We start from the raw sequence: 25,823 nt of genomic DNA on the forward strand, positions 1-25,823 counted from the left end.
GCTGATAAAGTAATGAAGGCTTAGATTTTGAAATAGAAGTAATTTACAAATATTTGTTTAACTTTCTGGCACCAGTCGATTTGAAAACATTTGTTTTCCACCAGAGTTCCCCTTTAACTCCTTAAGGACCCAGCCAATTTTCACTATAGGACCTGGACATTTTTTGCACATCTGACCACTGTCACTTTAAGCATTAATATCTCTGGGATGCTTTTACCTTTCATTCTGATTCCAAGACAGTTTTTTCGTGACATATTCTACTTTATGTTAGTGGTCAAATTTAGTCGATATTTGCATCATTTCTTGGTGAAAAATTCAAAAATTTTATGAAAGAAAAATTGTAAATTTTGCATTTAGTTTTTTTATTTTATTATTATTATTTTTTTTTACTTTGAAGCTCTCTGCTTATAAGGAAAATGAATATTCCAAATAAATTATATATTGACTCACATATACAATATATCTACTTTATATTTTCATCATAAAGTTTACATGTTTTTACTTTTGGAAGACATTAGAGGGCTTCAAAGTACAGCAGCAATTTACCAATTTTTAACAAATTTTTTAATTCGAAATTTTTCAGGGACCAGTTCTGTTTTGAAGTGGATTTGAAGGGCCTTCATATTACAAATACCCCATTATAAAAACTGCACCCCTCAAAGTATTCAAAATGACATTCAAAAGCTTTGTTAACCCTTTAGGTGTTTCACAGAAATAGCAGCAAATTGAAGGCATGTTCTTGTAGACCCAGATATTGAATTTTTACAAAAGGGTAAAAGGAGAGAAATCTTCCTAAAATGTGTAACCCAATTTCTCTCGAGTAAGAAAATACCTCATATGTGTATGTCAAGTGTTCGGCGGGCGCAGTAGAGGGCTCAGAAGGGAAGGAGCGACAGTGAGTTTTTCTGAAATGGTTTTTGGGGGACATGTCACATTTAAGAAGCCTCTATGGTGCCAGAAAAAAAACAAAACAAAAAAAAAAAAACACACGGCATACTATTTTGGAAACTACACCCCTCAAGGCACGTAACAAGGGGTCCAGTAAGCCTTAACACCCCACAGGTGTGTGACGACTTTTCGTCAAAGTTGGATGTGTAAATTATAATTTTTTTCACTAAAATGCTAGTTTTCCCTCAAATTTTAAATTTTTACAAGGGATAATAGGACAAAATGCCCCCCCACATGTGGACGTCAAGTGCTCTGCTGGCGCACTACAATGCTCAGAAGAGAAGGAGCGCCATTGAGCTTTTGGAAAAAAAAAAAAAAAGTTTGGAATGGAAGTCCGGGGCCATGTGCGTTTACAAAGTCCCCCGTGCTGCCAGACCAGTGGACCCCCCCCCCCCCCACATGTGACCCTATTTTGGAAACTACACCCCTCACAGAATTTAATAAGGGGTGCAGTGAGTATTTACACCCCATTGGTGTTTGACAGATCTTTGGAACAGTGGGCTGTGCAAATGAAAAATAAAATTTCTCATTTTCACGGACCACTGTCCCAAAAATCTGTCAGACACCTGTGGGGCGTAAATGCTCACTGTACCCTTTATTACATTACATGAGGGGTGTAGTTTCCAAAATGGGGTCACATGTGTGTGTGTGGGGGGGGGGGGGGGTCCATTGTTCTGGCACTATGGGGGCTTTGTAAACACATGTGGCCTTCAATTCCGGACATATTTTCTCTTCAAAAGCCCAATGGTGCTCCTTCTCTTCTGAGCCCTGTAGTTCGCCCGCAGAGCACTTTACATCCACACATGGAGTATGTTCTTACTCAGAAGAAATGGGGTTACAAATTTTGGGGTGCTTTTTTCCTATTTTCCCTTGTGAAAATAAAAAAAATTTAGGGTAACACCAGCATGTTAGTGAAATTATTATTTTTTTTTTTCCATCCAACTTTGAAGAATTTTCATTAAACACCTGTGGGGTGTTAAGGCGCACTATACCCCTTTGTTATGTTCCGTGAGGGGTGTAGTTTCCAAAATGGGGTCACATATGGGTATTTTTTGGCGTTTATGTCCCAACCGCTGTAAAATCAGCCACCCCTGTGCAAATCACCAATTTAGGCCTCAAATGTACATTGTGCGCTCTCACTCCTGAGCCTTTTTATGCGCCCGCAGAGCATTTTACGCCCACATATGGGGTATTTCCGTAGTCAGGAGAAATTGCGTTGAGGTCTTTTTTCCCCTTTTAACGCTTGTGAAAATAAAAAGTATGGGGCAACACCAGCATGTTAGTGTAACATTTTAAAAAAATTTTTACACTGACAAGCTGGTGTAGCCCCCAACTTTTCCTTTTTATACAGAAATACCCCATATGTGGCCCTAAACTGTTTCCTTGAAATACGACAGATTTCTGAAGTGAGAGCTCCATGCGCATTTGACGACTTAATTAGGGATTGCATAGGGGTATTCCACGCCAGTGATTCCAAAACAGTGGCTGTCCAGAAATGCTGGGAGTTGCTGTTTTGTAACAGCTGGAGGCTCCGTTTTGGAAACACTGCCATATAATACTTTTTTATTGGGGGCAGTGTAAGGGGGTGTATATGTAGTGTTTTACTCTTTATTATGTGGTAGTGTAGTGTAGTGTAGTTTTTTTAGGGTACATTCGCACTGGCGAGTTACGGCTAGTTTCCCGCTAGGAGTTTGCGCTGCGGCGAAAAATTTGCAGCAGCTCAAACTTACAGCAGGAAACTTACTGTAAACCTGGGGGGGGCGCGCATGTACTGACAGACCGTGCATGCTGGGAGTTGTACTTTTGCAACAGCTGGAGGCACACTGGTTGGAAAAGCTTCAGTTGGGTTCTGTTACCCAACTCAGTATTCTCCAACCAGTGTGTCTCCAGCTGTTGCAAAACCACAACTCCCAGCATCTACTGATCGCCGAAGGGCATGCTGGGAGATGAAGTTATGCAACAGCTGGAGGTGCGCAACTACAACTCCCAGCATGCCGAGACAGCTGTTTGGGCATGCTGGAATTTGCAGTTTTGCAACATCTGGAGGGCTACAGTTTAGAGTCCACTGCACAGAGATCTCCAAACTGTGGCCCTCCAGATGTTGCAAAACTACAAATCCCAGCATGCCCAGACAGCAAACTGCTGTGTGGGCATGCTAGGAGTTGTAGTTCTGCAAAATCTAGAGGGCTACAGTTTGGAGATCAGTGTGCAGTGGTCTCTAAATTGTAGACCTCCAGCTGTTGCAAAACTACAACTTCCAGTATGCCCAAACAGCTGTCTGGACATGCTGGTAGTTGTAGTTTTGCAACATCTGGAGGGTTACTGTTTAGAGACCACTGTATAGTGGTCTCAAACTGTAGCCCTCCAGATGTTGCTAGGCAACTCACAGGCTTCCATAGGATCCAGGGAGCCAGCCGCACGACATCGCCGCCCGCCGATCACAGTCTCCCACAGCCTCCGCAGATCGGTAAGTAACCTTCGGCGCCGGTCCTTTACGGTTTCCCCCGACCTGCCCCGCCTATTGTGGGTGGGCAGAACGGGGAAACCGAAAGCAACCCCCCCCCCCCCCCCCCATTCTGCTATTGGTAGTCGGGTCTATACGACCAATAGCAGGGATAGGAGGGGTGGCACCCCTGCCACCTCACTCCTATCCCTTCAGGGGGATAGTCGGTGTCTTGGACAACCGCGATCCCCCTTATATTCCAGGTCACCATAGACCCGTAATCGCACAAATCGCAAGTGTGAATTCACTTGAGATTTTCCGCGATGGCCGACATGGGGGGGGGGGGGGGGGTAATGTGCTTGCATGGGATGCCTGCTGAATGATTTCAGCAGGCATCCCGCTCCGATCCCCGCCCGGCGGGGACTGGAATTCTCCATGACGTACGCATATGCCATTGGTCCTTAAGTACCAGTGTGTCATGACTTACGCGTACGCCAAGGGTCCTTAAGAGGTTAAGGAGTACAGACGTGCAGTTTTTTATTTTTTTAAGTAAAGTAATTTACACTGCACTGCTCTTTATCACCCCCTCCCTGGATCTGATAACTTCCTGGTTTCCTTCTGAACTGTGACCCTGCTGTTGTCAGGCAACTGATTCTTTCCCACAATCCTGCTAGCTTGTATGTGCAGTGGAGACTAACTAAAGCCAGTGCTTTCTGTAGTCTGCAGTTGAACTGAGCATGTCTGCCCACTACAGTGGGTTGTATCCAAGGGTATCAGGTTATCAAAACAATGCAGGTGCATGGGGAATTCTTATGTCTATGTAATTTTCAGAAATACTTGTACATTGGAATTCTTATCTCACATAATGCATTCATTTTGACCCATAATGCTTTGAGATACAACCCCTGAACCTAAAACCCAGACAGTATCTATTCACAATTTTTTTTTTTATCTAAAAAAAAAAAAAATTCGAGGAACGTGCTCTCGAATCACCCAAAGTGCAAGAAAAAGTGCAAACGTGTTACACTAAAAAAAAAAAAAACATGCACAAAGGATGCGGTCTATCGCAAGCCCTTCTCCGATAGGAGAGAGGCCCCCCCCAACAAACCTTACCCTTCGCCTCCGGACCAAAAAGGTACCTGCGAGGTTCCAAGTTCGATGTCCCTTTTCGCCAAAGCTACTAGGGGACCACAAATGCTCCCGGCATCCCCCTCTGCGTTAGCCAAGGTATCTTCCCGCAGAGCCGATAACGGTAGGTACCCTGCCAAAGCAGGAGTACCCGGGGTGTTTGCAGGGAGGTGCGGAACCTAATGGCCACACACACCTCCCCTAGACCGCCAGGAGGGACACCCAGAAGGGCTACCGCATCCTGACAAATCCTGTGAACACACAACACGCAAAAAGTTAGACAAAAAGAAATAAATAAGTGAATGTGTGCAGATATACTAGCTACCAGCAAACAGTTCCACCCCCCGTCCCAGGGAGTGTGGAGACTACAGACTAGGTAGGAGGAGTTTGTGGTGCTCATCTGACATTTTCCCTCCCAACGTCAGCATCCTTTGTGTTACTGTTAGTCTGGGAGGGGTGGGAATGATGAAGTGCTACTGTCAGTGAGGAAAGGAATTGAATGCTGCTGCCAGTGGGAGGGACAAAAAGGGGGACAATGTAGCTGCCATAAAATTAACACAGTAGCTAAGAGAACAAATGCATAGACACTTGTTTATATTGAGATTTGAGGAATCTGAAGATCAAGTCAACACCTTTAACTCTTGTCTATTTTTATGCTTTCATTGCATCAACTTCAAGAACCGACTAGTCACTTGCTGTCCAATATATCCTACAATTTACAAGGGCCATTGTCACATAATGTAAATGCCCTGAGGCAAAATATGTAGAAAAAAAATAAAAAAAATACACCACACACAACACACAACAAGTACTCACTCAGAGAATGGTGGGTCTACATTCTCTTTGGCTTCCTCAATGTCCCCACTGGATGGTGGAACAACAGAAGTAGCTCCTTCCATCTAATAAAGGAAAAAAAAATTGTATCAAAGATCATCCTTGTACTATGCATCCATAAACCTATATCTTTTATAAGAAGTACACGATTTTCAACAGCTATTCTGTTTGGAAAACCCTATGCAGTGTCACAGAGCATGGTAAGGTAATGGTACATAAGATTTTACTTATTGAGAAGCTGCTAGAACTACATTACCATATGCTGAACACTGCACAGTCAAAGATAGGAGAATTAACACGGCCCTCATGTTGCTATGTTGATTTTTTTTATTTTCTGCTCGATCTGTACATTCTTACATTAATGATTCCTATGACTTCCTCTGAACGCTGCAGCTGTGCACTGTAAACACACAGGAAGCAGCAGCTGGAGAACAATCAGAGGTTAAATCCGAAAGGCTGCAGGATGACCCCTGAAGTCTACCACAAAAATAGTCCTATGGAAGGAAGGGTATCAAGTATCCACAGAACTAGATTTTACCATGTCTTTGTAAAGCATCTATGACTAGACCAGAATATGAAACCAAACTCAGGTTACATTAACTGTATGTAGTCAGTAGAGATGAGCAAAGTTACAGCGATTCGATTCATCACGAACTTCTCGGCTCAGCAGTTGCTGACTTTAGCCTGCATAAATTAGTTCAGCTTTCAGGTGCTCCAGTCTGGAGACTCTCTCCTAGGACTGTATCCACCTATTCAAATCCCACCGGAGCACCTGAAAGCTGAACTAATTTATGCAGGATAAAGTCAGCAACTGCCGAGCCGAGAAGTTTGTGATGAATCGAATCACTGTAACTTCCCTCATCTCTAGTAGTCAGCTAAAGCAGCATGGAAAAGATACAGAGGGGATGCTTTTCAAAGAAAATGGCCACTACGCATTGTGTATGGTGGACTGAAAGTCCATTCTACAAAATCTAGTTGGTTTGGATAAGGTGGCGGTCTTCTCAAAGAGGTTGTCTTTTGGAGACGTTTCACCGTATGAAGAGTAACCCTTCTCCAGATGAACGGAAGCCAGCTCTGTAGTGCCATATCCCTGCTAGGCAATGGTTGACACATGACCTACCATTATTAGCCAAGCCAGATTTTATGTTCTTGCCCAGCAGCAGTTCCCTTGCTATGGGAATAATGTGGTAAATGTTTTTCCTTGAGGAAATGACAAAAACCTCCTCAAGAGGGCTAGGGGACAAGTACTGAACACTAGGACCACAGTGAAAATCCTGGGTTCACAAAAACCCTAAGGCTATGTTCACACGACGGAATGTCCAGACAGACATTCCGCAAACTGCAGGGCAAGGACCCACAGTTTAATTCTATGTGCGGACACAGAAAATGGAGTTTCCGGTAGGGCTGGGCGGTATAAGGTTCATACCGAATACCGACATATTTGTACTGCACAATACGAATTTTAACCCATACCGCAATACCGGTTGGGCCCCTCCCCCTCGGGAATGAGTGAATGAATTAGCCCAGCGCTGTGCTGTCCCCACATCGGGGAACTATTCACAAGTCACCCGCGAGCGCTGTTCTGCCCCCAATTAATTATCAGCCCAGCGCTGTCCCCATCGGGGTAAATACTGACATGTCACCCGCATGCGCTGCCCTCCTCATCCTCATGTTTGTTGCGGCCGCCGGCGCTGACACTCTATACCAACGGTCTTCAACCTGCCGACCTCCAGATGTTGCAAAACTACAACTCTCAGCATGCCCGGACAGCCGTTGGCTGGGAGTTGTAGTTTTGCAACATCTGGAGGTCGGCAGGTTGAAGACCACTGCTCTATATTGTGTGGTATTCCTATGCCCGGGCTACAAAAAAATAAACTTTAACTCACCTCCCGTTGGTCCGGAACTGGCCTCATCTGCTTCCTAGTGAATGGAACGTCGGAGAGCCCTCAGCCTATCACCGGCCGCAGCGATGTTCCACCTCGGCCGCTGATAGGCTGAGCCCACTGTCATGTAAGAAGCTGCCCAGAGCTTCTTACATGACAGTGGGCTCAGCTTATCAGCGGCCGAGGCGGAACATCGCTGCGGTCAGCGATAGGTTGACGGCTCTCCGACGTTCCCGTCCCTAGCGTAAGGCCGACGTCGGAACATGTGCGAGTTTATTTTGTTTACCTTGCGTCTGCGCCAACAAACAGCATGAGGAGGGCAGCGGGTGACATGTGAGTATTTAACCCCAAGGGGGCAGCACTGGGCTGATAATTTTTGTTGGATGGGGGGTGGAAATACCTCTATATACCGTGGAACCGCCGGAAGTTACAAAAATACCGTGATAAGCAGATTTGGTCATACCGCCTAGCCCAAGTTTCCGGCATGGAAATTCCACCGTGTGCACAAAGCAGCTGAATCCAGTTGAGGAATGTCCTATTGGTAGCTTGGTTACACTCTAGTGGTTCAGTAAGGCTATGTTCAGACAGCGGAATGTCCGTGGCAGAAATTTCGCAAAACTTTAAGACTTGTCTTTAAATTTTGCTGAATTCCTTGTCAGAATCCCATTAACCTGTTCAGGACCCATGACGTATGCATACGTCTTCACACCCTGGGTCTTAAGGACCCATGACGTATGCATACGTCATGGCGTTTTCCGGTCTCTGCCGCTCGCCGGGCAGAAATCGAAACTGGATGCCTGCTGAAATCCTTCAGCAGGCATCCAGGGCAAACGCCGAGGGGTGGCATGAAGGCCCCCCATGTCGGCGATCGCCGCAAATCGCAAGGGAAATCGCCCTTGCGATCTGCGGCGATACCGGGCTGATCGGGTCTCTGGGACCCGACCACCCAGTAATTTCGCATGATCCCGGCTGTCACAGACAGCCAGGACCATGCTGAAGTATCGGAGCGAGGTGGCAAGCCGGCCACCTCCTCCGATCCCCTGCGATCTGTCGGTTAGTTAACCGACCAATCGCAGGAGGGGGGGCGGTTACTTCCTCCCGTCCTGCCCGGCCCCTGTAAGTCCGGAGAGGACGGGAGGAAGACCGGAGGACGCGGCGGGGGACGGGGGAGTGCTGGGGCCCGGCCCCGGTACTTACCTCGTCCCTGAAGACCCGGATCCCAGCGAGGAAGATGGCGGCGGCGACGACAGGTGAGTAGATCTTCAGCCGCGGTCGGGCCCTTTACAGCAATGCACGTCGCCGTAAAGCGACATGCATTGCTGTAATAGGACCCTGTAAACTACAACTCCCAGCATGCCCAGACAGCCCTTGGCGTCTGGGCATGCTGGGAGTTGCAGTTTTGCAACATCTGGAGGTACACAGTTTGGAGACCACTGTGCCCTTCCAGATGTTGCAAAACTACACATTCTCAGCATGCCCTTACTGTCCAGGCATGCTGGGAGTTGTAGTTCTGTAACATCTGGCCCTTCAGATGTTGCAGAACTACAACTCCCAGCATGCCTGGACAGTTTTGGCATACTGGGGGTTGTAGTTTTGCAACATCTGGAAGGGCACAGATTGGGAACCACTGTATTAGTGGTCTGCAAACTGTAGTCCTCCAGATGTTGCAAAACTACAACTCCAAGCATGCTGGGAGTTGTAGTTCGGCAACATCTGGCTCTAAAGATGTTGCCGAACTACTACTCCCAGCATGCCTGAGAATGTTTGGGAGTTGTGGTTTTGCAACAGCTGGAGGCACACTGGTTGGGAAACATTGTTTCCTAACTCAGTGTTTCCCAACCCGTGTGCCTCCAGGCATGCTGGGAGTTGTAGTTTTGCAACAGCTGGAGGTCCCCCCCTGTGAATGTACAGGGTACTTTCACATGGGCAGGGGGCTTACAGTGAGTATCAGGCTGCAAGTTTGCGATGCAGCAAATTTTGCGCGGCAGTTCAAACTCGCTGTAACCCCCCGCCCGTGTGACTGTACCCTAAAAACACTACACTACACTACACTAACACAAAATAAAATGTAAAAAACACTACATATACACATACCCCTACACAGCCCCCCTTCCCTCCCCAATAAAAATGAAAAACGTCTGGTAGGCCACTCTTTCCAAAATGGAGCCTCCAGCTGTTGCAAAACAACAACTCCCAGTATTGCCAGACAGCCGTTGACTGTCCAGGCATGCTGGGAGTTTTACAACAGCTGGAGGCACCCTGTTTGGGAATCACTGGCGTAGAATACCCCTATGTCCACCCCTATGCAAATCCCTAATTCAGGCCTCAAATGTGCATGGCGCTCTCTCACTTTGGAGCCCTGTCGTATTTCAGGGCAACAGTTTAGGGTCACATATGGGGTATCGCCGTACTCGGGAGAAATTGCCTTACAAATCTTGGGGGTCTTTTTCTCCTTTCACCCCTTATGAAAAGGTGAAGTTGGGGTCTACACCAGCATGTTAGTGTAAAAAAAATAAACTTTTTACACTAACATGCTGGTGTTGCCCTATACTTTTCATTTTGACAATAGGTAAAGGGGAAAAAAGCCCCCCAAAATTTGTAACGCAATTTCTCCCGAGTACGGAAATACCCCATATGTGGGCGCAAAGTGCTCTGGGGGCGCACAACAAGGCCCAGAAGGGAGAGTGCACCATGTACATTTGAGGTGATTTGCACAGGGGTGGCTGATTGTTACAGCGGTTTTGACAAACGCAAAAAAAAAAAAAAACCCACATGTGACCCCATTTCGGAAACTAGACCCCTCACGGAATGTAATGAGGGGTGCAGTGAGAATTTACAGCCCACTGGTGTCTGACAGATCTTTGGAACAGTGGGCTGTGCAAATTAAAAATGTTGTACAGCCCACTGTTCCAAAGATTTGACAGACACCAGTGGGGGGTAAATGCTCATTTTATGCCTTGTTACGTTCCTCAAGGGGTCTAGTTTCCAAAATGGTATGCCATGTGGGGGTTATTTTGCTGTCCTGGCACCATATGGGCTTCCTAAATGCGACATGCCCCCCGAGCAAAATTTGCTCTCAAAAAGCCAAATATGACTCCTTCTCTTCTGAGCATTGTAGTTCGCCCGTAGTGCACTTCAGGTCAACTTATGGGGTACCTCCATACTCAGAAGAGATATGGTTACAAATTTTGGGGGGTATTTTCTGCTATTAACCCTTGTAAAAATGTGAAATTTGGGGGGGAAACACACATTTTAGTGATTTTTTTTTATTTTTTTTTTACGTATGCAAAAGTCGTGAAACCCCTGTGGGGTATTAAGGCTCACTTTATTTCTTGTTACGTTCCACAAGGGGTCTAGTTTCCAAAATGGTATGCCATGTGTTTTTTTTTTGCTGTCCTGGCACCATAGGGGCTTCCTAAATGCGACATGCCCCCGAGCAAAATTTGCTCTCAAAAAGCCAAATATGACTCCCTCTCTTCTGAGCATTGTAGTTCACTCATAGTACACCTCAGGTCAACTTATGGGGTACCTCCATACTCAGAAGAGATGGGGTTACAATGTTTGGGGGGTATTTTCTGCTATTAACCCTTGCAAAAATGTGAAATTTGGGGGGAAACACACATTTTAGTGAAATTTTATTTTAATCTTTTTACATATGCAAAAGTCGTGAAACCCCTGTGGGGTATTAAGGCTCACTTTATTCCTCGTTACGTTCCTCAAGGGGTCTAGTTTCCAAAATGGTATGCCATGTGGGGGATTTTTGCTGTTCTGGCACCATAGGGGCTTCCTAAATGCAACATGCCTCCCAAAAACCATTTAAAAAAAACGTACTCTCCAAAATCCCCTTATCGCTCTTTCCCTTCTGAGCCCTCTACTGTGCCCGCCGAACACTTTACATAGACATATGAGGTATGTGCTTACTCGAGAGAAATTGGGCTACAAATATAAGTATACATTTTCTCCTTTTTCCCCCTTGTAAAAATTCAAAAATTGGGTCTACAAGAACATGCGAGTATAAAAAATGGAGATTGTGAATTTTCTCCTTCACTTTGCTTCTATTCCTGTGAAACACCTAAAGGGTTAAAACGCGGACTGAATGTCATTTTGAATACTCTGGGGGGGTGCAGTTTTTATAATGGGGTAATTTGTGGGGTATTTCTAATATGAAGACCCTTCAAATCCACTTCAAACCTGAACTGGTCCATGAAAAATTGTGAGTTTGGAAATTTTGTGAAAAATTGGAAAATTGCTGCTGAACTTTGAAGCCCTCTGGTGTCTTCCAAAAGTAAAAACACGTAAATTTTATGATGCAAACATAAAGTAGACATATTGTATATGTGAATAAAAAAAATAATTATTTGGAATATCCATTTTCCTTACAAGCAGAGAGCTTCAAAGTAAAAAAAAAATGCAAAATTTTCAAATTTTTCATAAAATGTTGGGATTTTTCACCAAGAAAGGATGCAAGTTACCACAAAATTTTACCACTATGTTAAAGTAGAATATGTCACGAAAAAACAATCTCGGAATCAGATTGATAAGTAAAAGCATTCCAGAGTTATTAATGTTTAAAGTGACAGTGGTCAGAATTGCAAAAAATGGCCGGGTCCTGAGGTGTAAAATGGCTGGGTCCTTAAGGGGTTAAAGGCAAAAGGAGGCTTTGAATTTCAGCAAAAATTAAGCTGAAAGAAATTTGTGCGGAATTCCACAGTGTGAACATAGCCTAATAGAGATAATGGGAGCCTGCAAAACTCCCAAATGTACCTTGATATTGAAGCGAGACAACAGGCCCCCTCTGCATGTCTTTTGCAGCATCATCATCATCATCATCATCATCATCATCATCATCATCATCATCATCATGAGGGCAATGGCTGTCACAGTCAGTAGGCTGGGGTATTTCAGTCCTTGATCATGTAGCTGTCACAATTGTCTTTGTCATACTCTGCTATAGCGATACCTCAGCCTTCTGACCGCAACAACCATTGCCCATTAGCCTCCTGACTACGTTCCTGCTGCAGAACAACATGTAGTGGGCATGTTGTTTAAGTTTTAATAACAAGGTCAAAGGTTTTTTTTTTTTAGAAATATTGCCATAAGTCCAAAGTAATTTGACTTATCACGATGAGGTGCTTGTGGCGCTGTGCCGGGCACTGCCTCAGAGGCATCACATCACAGCCACGCCCCCTAGTGACGTCACAGCAAGCCCCTCCATTCATGTCTATGGGGGGGGGGGGGGGTGGCAGCCATCATGCCCCCTCCAATAGACATAAATGGAGGGCCGTGGAGTGACATAACTAGTAGCGTGACTGTCATATCCCTCCCCTCCCCCACCAGTCTCTGAGGCAGCGCCTAGCACAGAATGCCGGGGGCTGCACTGAGATCGCGGGGGTCCCCAGCAGTGGGACCCCTGCGTCATACATCTTATCCCCAATCCTTTGGATAAGGGATAAGATATATAAAGCCGGAATACTCCTTTATAGTCTTTAGGCTATGTTCAGATGTTGAATTTGTCAATCACTTTTAGTGCATTTTGGCAGTTTTTTTGCTGTGACATTCCAAAATTGCTGTATAATCCATTTTTTTTTTTTTTTTTTTTACCAGAATTTGCCTAATTGCGGTAAAATAGCCCAATTTCGGCATCCATTTTGGGAAAAAATCAAAGAAAACACTGAAGAAGAAAAAAAACAAGACAAGACAAAAACAGAATGAAATGCAATAAAACAGACTCTGGGGGGTATAACTACTATATATCCTGATACCATACAGGAAGCAGCAGTATCCAGAGCTGAGAGGGGTCTGGGAGTTAGTAGGATTAACCTGATAGCTGAAGGCAGGAAGTCAGCTGACCTAGGACTGACCACTTTCACTGACACATTAAGTGCAGTGATTTTCTGCAGCTGACTAGTAATCACATGACCCAGTTACAGTAATGACATCCATGGATGTCGCAAGAGTAAAACAAATTGCATTGTAGGATTAGTGATAGTGAGTGTGAAGGATATGGGCAAACAAAATTGTAGTACTTCTTTAAAGGACATGCTTTCATTGTTTTCTGCTGAGCGAGTCTATTTTCCTCATTACATCACCCAGAAACAGCAGGTCATGAACAGTTCACCTTTGGGTGGCTCTTACAGTTGGGAACCTTTCCTTACGTTTAGTGGCGGCCACCCTAGTATCTGCAGCTCTCCATGTTTCCTGCTTGCACAATGGCATATTGCCTTTCCTTGGACAGCTGAAGTACTGGCACAGCAGCTGTCATTGGCATTACATGGGCCTTCCTGGTGGAGGTTTTTCAATACTGACCTAACCTGTGTGACTTCCTTTGCTTTCATAGCTGCAAGGATATCAGTCAACAATTCCTCTACATCTTCTACCACAAAAAGCATGACCCTTCCATTTGTAGAGATAACCCCTTGTATTCTCTTACATGACTACCGTATATTTTTATTTATTTAAATGTCACATTATTATGGACTTTCGCACGAATATATAGGCAAAACTGATCTGTATACCCACCTCTCTATTACATCGATATGTGTAACATTACTATTGGGAAGACAGCAGAGACATTACAGTTGAAAGAACCTACTGGAAAATAAATAAAATAAAGAGTAGTCACCCCAGAAGAACTTGAACACAACCCATGCATTGGGGTTGTGGCGTCTGGTCTGTATGGCCTCACTCTTTCCTTCATGCCTCTATGGTTGGCATTAGGGAGCGAATAGTATATGGGGAAGGTAGTAGCATCCTGCCCTATGAGCGATCTTTACAGGTCATGATAGTCTTTTTACTCCTGGCAGTGTGTAAAACTGTACACAGTGTAAAGTTCTATACAATTTATAAAAAAATAAATTAAAAAAAAAAAGCCATCTGACTACAGTTAATATATTGTATACATTGTCGTATACTTTATTTAGCTACACTGCCTGGGAAATATTGATCTACCTACTTTATGTAACACTATGTAGTGATTGTGAAACTGCTTGGCAGTACCATAAGACTTCCACACTTTCCCTCTGATCTAGTTCACCGAAAAAAAAAAAAAAAAAAAAGTTGAGGAGACCAATTCTCATTATCAAATTGGTACTAGGGCTGGGTGGTATGGCCAAACATGTGTATCGCGGTATTTTTGAAACTTATGGCAGTTCCACAGTATATAACGGTATTCCCCCCCCCCCCCCCCCCCCCCAAAAAAAAGAAAAAAAAAAATTATTAGCCCAGCGCTGGGGTACTAAAGTCACAGAACAGCGCTCGCGGGACACATATGATTGTCTGGGCTGATAATTCATACCCGAGGGGGAGGGACAAAACCGGTATGGGTTAAAATTCATACCGTGCAGCACAAAAATTTCTGGACCATTTGTGCCTACAGTACCATTTGGATACTTTTGCGTCTTTGCTCTAGTATTAATCACAGCTTTTTTTCTATGCAAGCCCATGCCATGTAGAATGACTAATATGTGTAGGAGTCCAGAGTAGGCACGTCTGCCATCCAGACAGCAAAACGCTTTCCCCTTTCAGTTTCGGGATTTACATAAAAAGGTACATTTTTGTTTGTGGGAAAGTTTGGTTAAAAAAGGCTGGATAAAGTTACACAACTATTCTATTACTCAGGATCCTGAGGTAAAGTTCTGTATATCTCCTAGGTGTCTGAAGTGATTGCTGAGAAGGGCTGCTATGAAGGGAAAAGGTTTTTAGTAATAGTGGATGTATGTCCAGGCACTAAAGCACTAAACTAAAATCCCCCTGAAGGAGAAGGAAAAATAGATGGTGTTAATCTGGATCTTGCTCTAGTAAATCTCCTGATCCATCTGTGTTCAGCCAACTGTGTGTCAAAAATAAACATAATGCTTAGAACTGCACTCTATGGTTTCTTCTTGTCTACAGCCCCTCTTGCTAAAATTCCATGCTGTAAAATCAGTCTTTACTGACCAGGAGCCCCCCCCCCCCCCTATATTGACTTAAAGGGGTATTCCACTGGAAAACATTTTCTGTTAGATCAACTGGTGCCAGAAAGTTCTATAGATCTGTAAGTTACTTCTATTTAAAAAAAAAATAAAAAAATCTTAATCCTTTCACTACTTAGCTGCTGTATACTACAGAGGAAGTTCTATACACAACACCTACTGAAGAAAATTGGGCTGGGCTGCAATACCACAGTTAACCAGTGGACAGGAGCGGCATGTTTTTGAAACAATGCATGCATGAATTCAGAATCATTAAAAACACTATGGACAACTTTGAATGCATTTTTTTTTTATTCTTGCTTTGTACTTACTATAGTACAAAACACTTTCTCCATAGGTTTTATTTAAAATGTCGTTTCCTTTCTTTTCTGCAGCCTTAAGGTTTTGTTATCGGTGAAGTCAATCAGAGAAGCAATTCTATGACTGGTTTGTTATTAGCCACATCTCATCTGCTGAAGGAATTTCTTAGCAACATCTCATCATGAATCAGCTTAGATGGCTCAGGAGAAAAGACAGACTCCTTACATAACCTTCTCAGATACCAGGAGCCTGCTCCATACTTATCCAATGCCTAGCCACCGCTCATAACCAAGCATAAATAGGTTAAAAAGGGGTATCCCAAGAAATATAAAAAATAAATAAAATATTTTGAAATTGTGTTATCTTGTCATGCCCCAATGATGCATTGTCTAAGGAGGGAGGATTAGCAAGGGAGAAGCTGAGAAGAAATGGAAATATGGAAGGGATGATGACATTTTGCATGGATGTAACATTTTTATTTGTAAATGATTTTTGAGAGCATATGTACCTCCTTTACTGTGAAACACCAAACAAAGATCTGTTAACCAATTGCATAACAAGTAAACGGTCCACATATCTGCAATGTAATCTCAGTACAAATACACCTGTTCTGTGAAGGCCTTAGCTTACAAAAAAAAATAATAAACATTTTTTATATGAATAAATAATAAGAATAATACCGCTGCCACCGCCCGCTTCTCTCCCCCTGCCTGTCCTGGGGTCTTTCCCAGTCCAACCACCACCACCACCACTGCTGCTTTTACCTTTCATTCTGATTCCGAGATTGGTTTTTTTCGTCGATACTTGCATCATTTCTTGGTGAAAAATTCCAAAATTTGATGAATAAAAAAATTAAAAAATTTAGCATTTTCTAACTTTGAAGCTCTCTGCTTGTAAGGAAAATGGACATTCCAAATAAGTTATATATTGATGCACAAATACAATGGGGGAGATTTATCAAAGGATTTAGACTGGTTTTTCTTGTCTAAATTTGTCGCACAGAAAGTCGCAGTCTAAATATGTGCGACTTTTCTGCGACTTTTGCTCTAGAGGATTTTTAGAACATGATGCATGCAAGTCTATTTTAGACTGAAATGCATTGAAAAATGCATTGGTGCTGAATTTATCAAAAGCGACAAGTCGCATAGGCTGAAAGTACGCCGCAATGTCAGACCATGTTGGAGCAGGTTTAAATATAGACTAAAGCATAGATCATGCAGTCTGTGCACAGAATTTATCAAGAGCCGTGCGCCATTTGATAAATTAGGTGCACAATAGACCAGACTAACCCTCTGTAGTTTGGTCTATATTGATGCGGGACATAGACAACTTTGATAAATATCCCCCAATATGTCTACTTTATGTTTGCATCATAAAGTTGACATGTTTTTACTTTTGGAAGACATCAGAGGGCTTCAAAGTTCAGCAGCAATTTTCCAATTTTTCACAAAATTTTCAAAATCAGATTTTTCAGGGACCAGTTCAGGTTTGAAGTGGATTTGAAGGGCCTTCCTATTAGAAATACCCCACAAAAGGACCCTTTTATAAAAACTGCCCCCTCAAAGTATTCAAAATGACATTCAGTCAATGTTTTAACCCTTTAGGTGTTTCACAGGAATAGCAGCAAAGTGAAGGAGAAAATTCTAAATCTTCATTTTTTACACTCGCATGTTCTTGTAAACCCAGTTTTTGAATTTTTTACAAGTGGTAATAGGAGAAAAAGCCCTCCAAAATATTTGTAACCCAATTTCTCTCGAGTAAGGAAATACCTCATATGTGTATGTCAAGTGTTTGGCGGGCGCAGTAGAGGGCACAGAAGGGAAGGAGCGACAGTGGGATTTTGGAGAGTGAGTTTTTCTGAAATGGTTTTGGGGGGGCATATCACATTTAGGAAGCCCCTATGGTGCCAGAACAGCAGAAAACCCCCCACATGGCATACCATCTTGGAAACTACACCCCTCAAGGCACATAACAAGGGGTCCAGTGAGCCTTAATACCCCACAGGTGTTTGACAATATTTCGTTAAAGTCGGATGTGTAAATGAAAAAAAAATAAAAAAAATTTTTTTACTAAAGTGCAGTTTTTTTCCCCTAAATTTACAATTTTTATAAAGGGTAATGGGAGAAAATTCCCCCCAAAATTTGTAACCATCTCTTCTGAGTATGGAAATACCCCATGTTAGGACGTAAAATGCTCTGCGGGCGAACTACAATGCTCAGAAGAGTCACATTTCGCTTTGGAAAGCAAATTTTGCTGAAATGGTTTTGGGGGGGGGGCATGTCCCATTTAGGAAGCCCTTATGTGCCAGAACAGCAAAAATACCCACATGGCATACTATTTTGGAAATTACACCCCTCAAGGAACGTAACAAGGGGTACAGGGAGCCTTAACACTTCACAGGTATTTCACGACTTTTTGTTAAAGTTGGATGAATAACTGAAAAAAAAATATTTCTTTTCACTAAAATGCTGTTTTTTCCCCATATTTTTACTTTTTTTTTTTTTAAAGGGGTAATAGGAGAAAATTACCCCCAAAATTTGTAACCCCATTTCTTCTGAATATGGAAATACCCCATGTGTGGACGTCAAGTGCCCTGTGGTCGAACTACAATGCTCAGAAGAGGAGGAGCGCCATTGAGCTTTTGAAGAGTGAATTTGTTTGGAATGGAAGTAAGGGGCCATGTGAGTTTACAAAGCCCCCCGTGGTGCCAGAACAGTGGACCCCCACATGTGACCCCATTTTGGAAACTATACCCCTCACAGAATGTAATAAGGGGTGCAGTGAGCATTTACACCCTACAGGCATTTGACAGATCTTTGGAACAGTGGGCTGAGCAAATGAAAAATAAAATTTTTCATTTTCACGGACCACTGTTCCAAAAATCTGTCAGACACCGTTGGGGGGGTTAACTGCTCACTGTACCTCTAATTACATTACATGAGGGGTGTAGTTTCTAAAATGGGGTCACATGTTGGGGGGGGGGGTCCATCAATGTCGCTCCTTCTCTCCTGAGCATTGTAATTCGCCCGCAGAGCACTTTACATCCACATATGGGGTATGTTCTTACTCAGAAGAAATCGGGTTACAAATTTTGGGGGGCTTTTTTTCCTATTTTCCCTTGTGAAAATGAAAAATGTATGGTAACAGCATTTTAGTGAAAGTGTTTTTCTTCTCATTTTCCCATCCAACTTTAACGAAAATTTGTCAAACACCTGTGGGGTGTTAAGGCTCACTATACCCCTTGTTACATTCCGTGAGGGGTGTAGTTTCCAAAATGGGGTCACATGTCGGTATTTATTTTTTTGCGTTTATGTCAGAACCACTGTAAAATTAGCCACCCGTGCAAATCACCAATTTCGGCCTCAAATGTACATAGTGTGCTCTCACTCCTGAGTCTTGTTGTGTGCCTGCAGAGCATTTTACGCCCACATATGGGGTATTTCCGTATTCAAGAGTAATTGCGTTACAAATTTTGGGGGTCTTTTTTTTCCCCCTTTTACCTCTTAAGAAAATAAAAAGTAAAGGGCAACACCAGCATGTTAGTGTAAACTTTTTTTTTCCCCTCACTAACAGGCTGGTGTAGACCCCAACTTTTCCTTTTCATAAGGGGTAAAGGAGAAAAAGCCCCCCCAAAATTTGTAGTGCAATTTCTCCCGAGTACGGAGATACCCTATATGTGGCCCTAAACTGTTTCCTTGAAATACGACAGGGTTCTGAAGTGAGAGAGCACCATGCGCATTTGAGGACTAAATTGGGGTTTGCATAGGGGTATTCTACGCCAGGTATTCCCAAACAGGGTGCCTCCAGCTGTTGCTAAGCTCCCAGCATGCCTGGACAGCCAATGGCTGTCCAGAAATGCTGGGAGTTGTTGTTTTGCAACAGCTGGAGGCTCCGTTTTGGAGACACTGCCGTACAAAGACGTTTTTAATTTTTATTTGGGGGGGGGGGGGGCAGTTTAAGGGGGGTGTATATGTAGTGTTTTACTATTTATTATGTGGTAGTGTAGTGTAGTGTTTTTAGGGTACATCCACACTGGCGGAGGTTAACAGCAAGTTCCCTGCTAGGAGTTTGCGCTGCGGCGAAAAATTTGCCGCAGCTCATACTTGAAGCAGAAAACTTTCTGTAAACCTGCCCATGTGAATGTACCCTGTACATTCACATGGGGGGCAAACCTCCAGCAGTTTCAAAACTACAACTCTGACAGACCATGCAGGCTGGGAGTTGTACTTTTGCTACAGCTGGAGGCACACCTTCAGTTAGGTTCTGTTATCTAACTCAATATTTTCCAACCAGTGTGGCTCCAGCTGTTGCAAAACTACAACTCCCAGCATGTACTGACCACCGAAGGGCATGCTGGGAGATGTAGTTATGCAACAGCTGGAAGGATCACAACTACAACTCCCAGCATGCTGGGATTTGCAGTTTTGCAACATCTGGAAACTGTGGCCCTCCAGATGCTGCAAAACTACAAATCCCAGCATGCGCAGACAGCAAACAGTTGTGTGGGCATGCTAGGAGTTGTAGTTTTGCAAGATCTGGAGGGCTATAGTTCAGAGACTACCATATAGTGGTCTCGGACTGTAGCCCTCCAGGGAGCCTGCAAGTCATCGCCGCCCGCCGATCTCCGACACCGATCGTCGCCCGCAACCTCAGTGGACTTTGGCGCCAGTCCTCTGACGTTTCCCTGTTCAGCCCCGCCTATTGTGGGTGGGCAGAACGGGGAAACTGAAAGTTAACCCCCCCGCCCCCGATCTGCTATTGGTGGTCGCGTCTAGACCACCAATAGCAGGGATAGGAGGGGTGACACCCCTGCCACCTCACTCCTATCCCTTCAGGGGGGATCGTGGGTGTCTTAGACAACTGCGATCCCCCTTATATTTCGGGTCACCATAGACCCGTAATCGCGCAAAACGCAAGTGTGAATTCACTTGCGATTTGCGCCGATCACCGACATGCCCCCTGGGCATTTGCGCGGGGTGACTGCTGATCGATATCAGCAGTCGGTCCGGTCCCCACCCGGCGCGTGGCAGGGACCGAAATTCCCACGGACGTAAGCGTACTTCCTTGGTCCTTAACTACCAGGATGCTCAGACGTACGCGTATGTCCATGGTCCTTAAGGGATTGATTGCCTTTTTTTTTCTCTTCCTCTTTTTTTTTACCCCTGTAGCTTTATTTTTTTCCAGATACCAGGCTGTATGAGGGCTCATTTTTTTGTGCCATAATATGTTTTTTGTATCAGTACCATTTTGGTATTGATCTAACTTTTTAAATTTTTTTCTGGGATATTATTAAAATTGCAATTCTGTGGTTTGGTATTTATTTTATTTTATTTTTTTTTCACATTTACCGTACAGGATACATAATGTTATATTTTAATAGGTCGTACAATTACGCACAAAGTGATACCAAATATGTTTATTTTTATTATGTTTGCATGTTTTTATATAGGAAAAGGGGGTGATTTGTACTTTTAACATGGAAGGGTCAAAGTGTTTTTTCAAACTTTTATTACATTTTTTAATTTGTTTAACTTTATTAGACTTTTAGGAGGAATCATTAGATTCCTCATACAGATGAATAGAGTTCTATTGAACTCCATTGATCTGTGTGCTCTGTGATCCATTGATAGAGCCTGGTCCAGCCAGGATCTCTCAATGACAGAGCCACTGGACGGCAGGGAACAGAGGTAAGCCCTCCAGCTACCTCTATAATGGATCGCCCCCCCCCCCTGCGATCGCGCTGCGGGGGGGGGGGGGGGTAATCTACCCCGCTAGCCCACCAGGGAGCATACACATGTCCTTTTAGATGCCGCTGTCAGCTTTGACAGCGGCGATCTAAAGGGTTAATAGCCAGGCGCGGCGATCGCTGCATGCTGGCTATTAGCGGCGGCCCCCGGCTACTGAGAACAGCCGGGGGCTGCAGAGTATGGAGCGGGCATGAGTCCGGAGCCTGCTCCATACATACTGCTGAGCACCGCAGGCTAGTTATTAGCGGCGGTGTGAAACTTGCAGGCGTGCGACCGCTCCTCCCCTCAGCTCTCTGAACGTTTCTGAAGCTAGAGCTGGGAGGAGCGAAGGCAGAGGACACAGGTCTGCATGGGGAGAAAGAAGCCACGCCGCACTCTCCATCCTCCGGGAGGGGGGGGGGTGAGGGGGCGTGGCTTAATTATCTCCTGCAGACGTGCGGTGAAATAAAAATCAAATCCATGCCTCTGCCCTCGCTCTAGCTTCAGCAAACTTCGGAGAGTGAAGGGGAGGAGCGGTCCGATGTTTTCACCGGTTTGATTTTTTTTCACCTCACACCGGCCCTGCTTGCTCGGAACTGCATGTCCCGGGCATCGGGTGATAGGAATTCCACATCCCTGGGCTGTAATTGCAGCAAAACGTGCTTCTACCACATATTGAATCTGTGAGGGTCCAACATTTCTCAACTTTGTTATCATTGTTACAATAAAAAGGTATTTTGCACTTTGGAGGACAATGCATGTTGAGTTGATTCAATTTTAAAAGTCTATTTAAATGGGCCGTGTCAGATTCAAAAGAAAGAGTTTTATCTGTTGTACATCTTGGCAAAGCAATCTTTCTAATATACCGTATTTATCGGCGTATAACACGCACTTTTTAGGCAAAATATTTTAGCCTAAAGTCTATCTGCGTGTTATACAGCCATAAACCGCTGCAGTTCAATGATTTAAAGCTGGCGCTTTAAATCAATGAACTGCAGCGGCTTTGCAGGTGCAGAGACCTGCCGTCGCTGCCGGCTTCTCTGCCCCTGCCTGTCCTGGGGTCTAGAGCCCTGCTGCCGCCGCTTCTCTCCCCTGGCTATCGGTGCCGCTGCCCGTTCTCTCCCCCTGGCTGCCCCATTGCCGGCGCCGATAGCCAGGGGGAGAGAAGCGGCGCCAACAGACAGGGGGAGAGAAGGGGCAGCGGCACCCATTGCCGGCGCCACTGCCCCGTTGCCTCCCCCATCCCCAGTTGTATAATTACCTGTTGCCGGGGTCGGGTCCGCGCCGCTTCAGGCCTCCGGTGTGCGTCCCTTGCATCGTTGCTATGCACTGCATGGCGCGGCGCAATGACGTCATTCGTCATTGCGCCGTGCAGTGCATAGCAACGACGCAGGGGACGCACACTGGAGGCCTGAAGCAGCGCGGACCCGACCCCGGCATCAGGTAATTATACAACCGGGGATGGGGGAGGCAACGGGGCCGGCAATGGGTGCCGCTGCCCCATCTCTCCCCCTGGCTGTCGGCGCCGGCAATGGGTGCAGCTGCCCCATCTCTCCCCTGGCTGTCGGCGCCGCTGCCCCATTGCCGGCGCCGCTTCTCTCCCCCTGGCTATCGGCGCCGGCAATGGGTCGCCACCACCGATAGTCAGGGGGAGAGAACGGACAGCGGTGCAGATAGCCAGCGGGAGAGAAGCGGCAGCAGTGCTCTAGACCACAGGAAAGGCAGGGGGAGAGAAGCGGGCAGCGACGGCCTCTCCCCCTGCCTTTCCTGGGGGTGTATCGGGGTATACGCATGCACACACACGCACCCTCATTTTAACAAGGATATTTGGGTAAAAAACTTTTTTTACCCAAATATCCTTGGTAAAATGAGGGTGCGTGTTATAGGCCGATAAATATGGCATTTCATAAGAAATATTTATTTCCTTTTTTTTTTTTTTTTTTTTTTTTTTTTTAAATCATGGCAAAAAAAATAAAAAACACAACACACTTGGGGTCACCATACCACACAGAACACAATCCTGTCTGACTGCAGCATCATCTTTCTCCAAGCTGAAGCACAGGTATGGACAAAGTCCAGTAAGTGAGGGCGGGACTAGTACTCCTCTGTGCTCATTCCTGTCCTATCAGACTGCAGACATGAAAACAGAGAGGAGGGGGTTACAGAGCAGCCTGCAGTGAATGGATGAAGAGGCCCAGCACAGCAGACTGAGGGAGGAAAAGGAGCTATGCAGAATGAGAACACACCCCTTCAAAGCACAGAATGACAAACTAAATAAGCAACAGATAGAACACATTAGATATAAACACATTATATTTACATGATGAGGATATGTCACTGGGTGATATTTTGTAGAATGACAGGTACTCGAAGTCTATTTTAATTCCAGTTTGTAATAGTGAGTGAATACTGATGCATATGACTGACATACATGTTGTAGAAGGTGCCAGCCACTGCAAGTGCCCAGGAGGCAGGATCGTTGTCGGAGAGCATTGCCACAGCTATGACTGATCAATGGAGTGGTCTCCAGTTTGGATGCTGTTTTTGGCTTCTCAATCACCTACAGCTGCCTCAAGCAAGCCAGAGGGGGGCAAGGGGGCCTTGATCTCGCGATAGATGGCGAGACCTGCACCTATCGGATAATTATGGCTATATATCTTGGGGATTTGACAGAACACCCCTAAAGGGTGTTGTCTGGAGCATTCATTATACATAAAATGAAGGCCTCTGTGCCTGCCATAGGGAGACCATCTTGGACAGTCTGCCTCAGGCAGTATGGACAAGTAAATTGCCATATTACTGTCAAATAGGCATTTTGTTGTACACATTGCAGACTGTATTTCAAAGGGGACAAAATATAAATAAAAGTGAACTATTAAAATATAACACGGTGACGTAACACGTTTTGGCTCACTAGCCATAGGCTGTATGAGGGGAGCCCCTGTGCTGCAGCCCTTTCCATTGTTATACAGCGCCCTCCTGTACACCGTCCCGGTATATGCACGCCTCACACAGTACAGACACAACATGGAATACATACGTATTTTACCGGTTGCTCCGCTCCTGAAGCCGAACTCGCTCCTTAGCAACCGGCGAGCACGTAAAGCAACACGTAATACAGATGTCTGCCCTGCACCGTATACCTCCGTGGCTGCTCGTGACACCAGCGGCTGTACCGCAATAACGTTTCGTTTCTATAGCTCTCCGCCGAAATAACAAAGGCTTTCGGGAACTATATCGCTCCCCTGCGCATGCCTCTATTATTTACAGCAAGGCATGTCGGTAGTTGTAGTGTTTGTGTAAATGAAGAGCTGCCGATTGGCTACAATTCGAGCTCGCCCATTGGCTGACATGGTCTCAAGCCTCTCTTTGGATGCTCGGGTTGTGAAGGAGGGGGAGCGGCAGCGATTGGCGGCCGGGAGAGGAATGTTCCGTCAGACGGGAGCAGGGGGCTGATGACGTAGAGCCGTCTGGAGGGGCGTGACAAGGATTCTGCGTGACGTCAGGTAGGGGAATCGTCACTGCTCTCCTTGCAGGCTCATTTGCATAGAATGCGAACACGTGATTTAGTAAAAGAACATGGAATGTGATGTGGTAGGGAACAGGTGAAGAATCTACAGTGACACTGTAAGGGCGCTGTGCTGGGACGTGGAGCCGGTGAGTAAGGGGCATTGGAATCTACTGGCCATCACTGGGCCCCAGCCGGCATCTGCTCAAGAGCAATGTTTCCTAACCAGTGTGCCTCCAGCTATTGCTAAACTACAACTCCCAGCAAGCCACATGCTGGGAGGTGTAGTTTTGCTTCTGCTGGAGGCACACTGGTTAGGAAACACTGGCTCAGTGTGAATGACACATCCATTGTGCCATTGTCCAGACTGCAAGGCGATGTCATGAGATGCCAGCTGTGGTGATCACCAGTACTCGTCTGGGTTGTCACAGTATGTGCAGTGGGGATGCCAGCTAAGGTTATCACCAGTGCTCATCTGGGATGTCATGAGATGCCAGCTGAGGTTATCACCAGTACTCGTCTGGGATGTCATGAGATGCCAGCTGTGATGATCACCAGTACTCGTCTGGGTTGTCATGAGATGCCAGCTGTGGTGATCACCAGTACTCTTCTGGGATGTCATGAGATGCCAGCTAAGGTTATCACCAGTACTCGTCTGGGATGTCATGAGATGCCAGCTGTGGTGATCACCAGTACTCATCTGGGATGTCATGAGATGCCAGCTGTGGTGATCACCAGTACTCGTCTGGGTTGTCATGAGATGCCAGCTGTGGTGATCACCAGTACTCGTCTGGGATGTCATGAGATGCCAGCTGTGGTGATCACCAGTACTCGTCTGGGATGTCATGAGTTGCCAGCTAAGGTTATCACCAGTGCTCATCTGGGATGTCATGAGATGCCAGCTGTGGTGATCACCAGTACTCGTCTGGGATGTCATGAGATGCCAGCTGTGGTGATCACCAGTACTCGTCTGGGATGTCATGAGATGCCAGCTGTGGTGATCACCAGTACTCGTCTGCGATGTCATGAGATGCCAGCTAAGGTTATCACCAGTGCTCATCTGGGATGTCATGAGATGCCAGC

The 25,823-nt window shown here is 45.3% G+C and overlaps 2 protein-coding genes across 9 annotated transcripts in view; one reads left to right on the forward strand and one right to left on the reverse strand.

Annotated features, from left to right (window-relative positions):
- HMG20A (high mobility group 20A) overlaps positions 1–24,540 on the reverse strand; it is a 39,380-nt gene extending 14,840 nt beyond the window's left edge. The window contains exons 1-2 of one of the 6 annotated variants that reach the window (XM_056572742.1): positions 24,273–24,540; positions 5,336–5,418 (exon numbers count right to left, since the gene is read on the reverse strand). In XM_056572742.1, the coding sequence (XP_056428717.1) occupies positions 5,336–5,418 (83 nt within the window). In that variant the 5' untranslated portion in view covers positions 24,273–24,540. Of the gene's footprint in view, positions 1–5,335; positions 5,419–13,755; positions 13,778–24,272 lie in introns of those variants that run through there. The other 5 variants (XM_056572741.1, XM_056572738.1, XM_056572737.1 and 2 more) reach the window with 5 other exon arrangements.
- A 73-nt stretch (positions 24,541–24,613) lies between these two features.
- PEAK1 (pseudopodium enriched atypical kinase 1) overlaps positions 24,614–25,823 on the forward strand; it is an 83,559-nt gene continuing 82,349 nt past the window's right edge. The window contains exon 1 of one of the 3 annotated variants that reach the window (XM_056572722.1): positions 24,614–24,738. The gene's annotated coding sequence lies outside the window, so the exon portion shown is untranslated. The other 2 variants (XM_056572721.1, XM_056572720.1) reach the window with 2 other exon arrangements.

This window comes from Hyla sarda, chromosome 4, assembly GCF_029499605.1.
Source record: "Hyla sarda isolate aHylSar1 chromosome 4, aHylSar1.hap1, whole genome shotgun sequence".
Lineage (NCBI taxonomy): Eukaryota > Metazoa > Chordata > Amphibia > Anura > Hylidae > Hyla > Hyla sarda.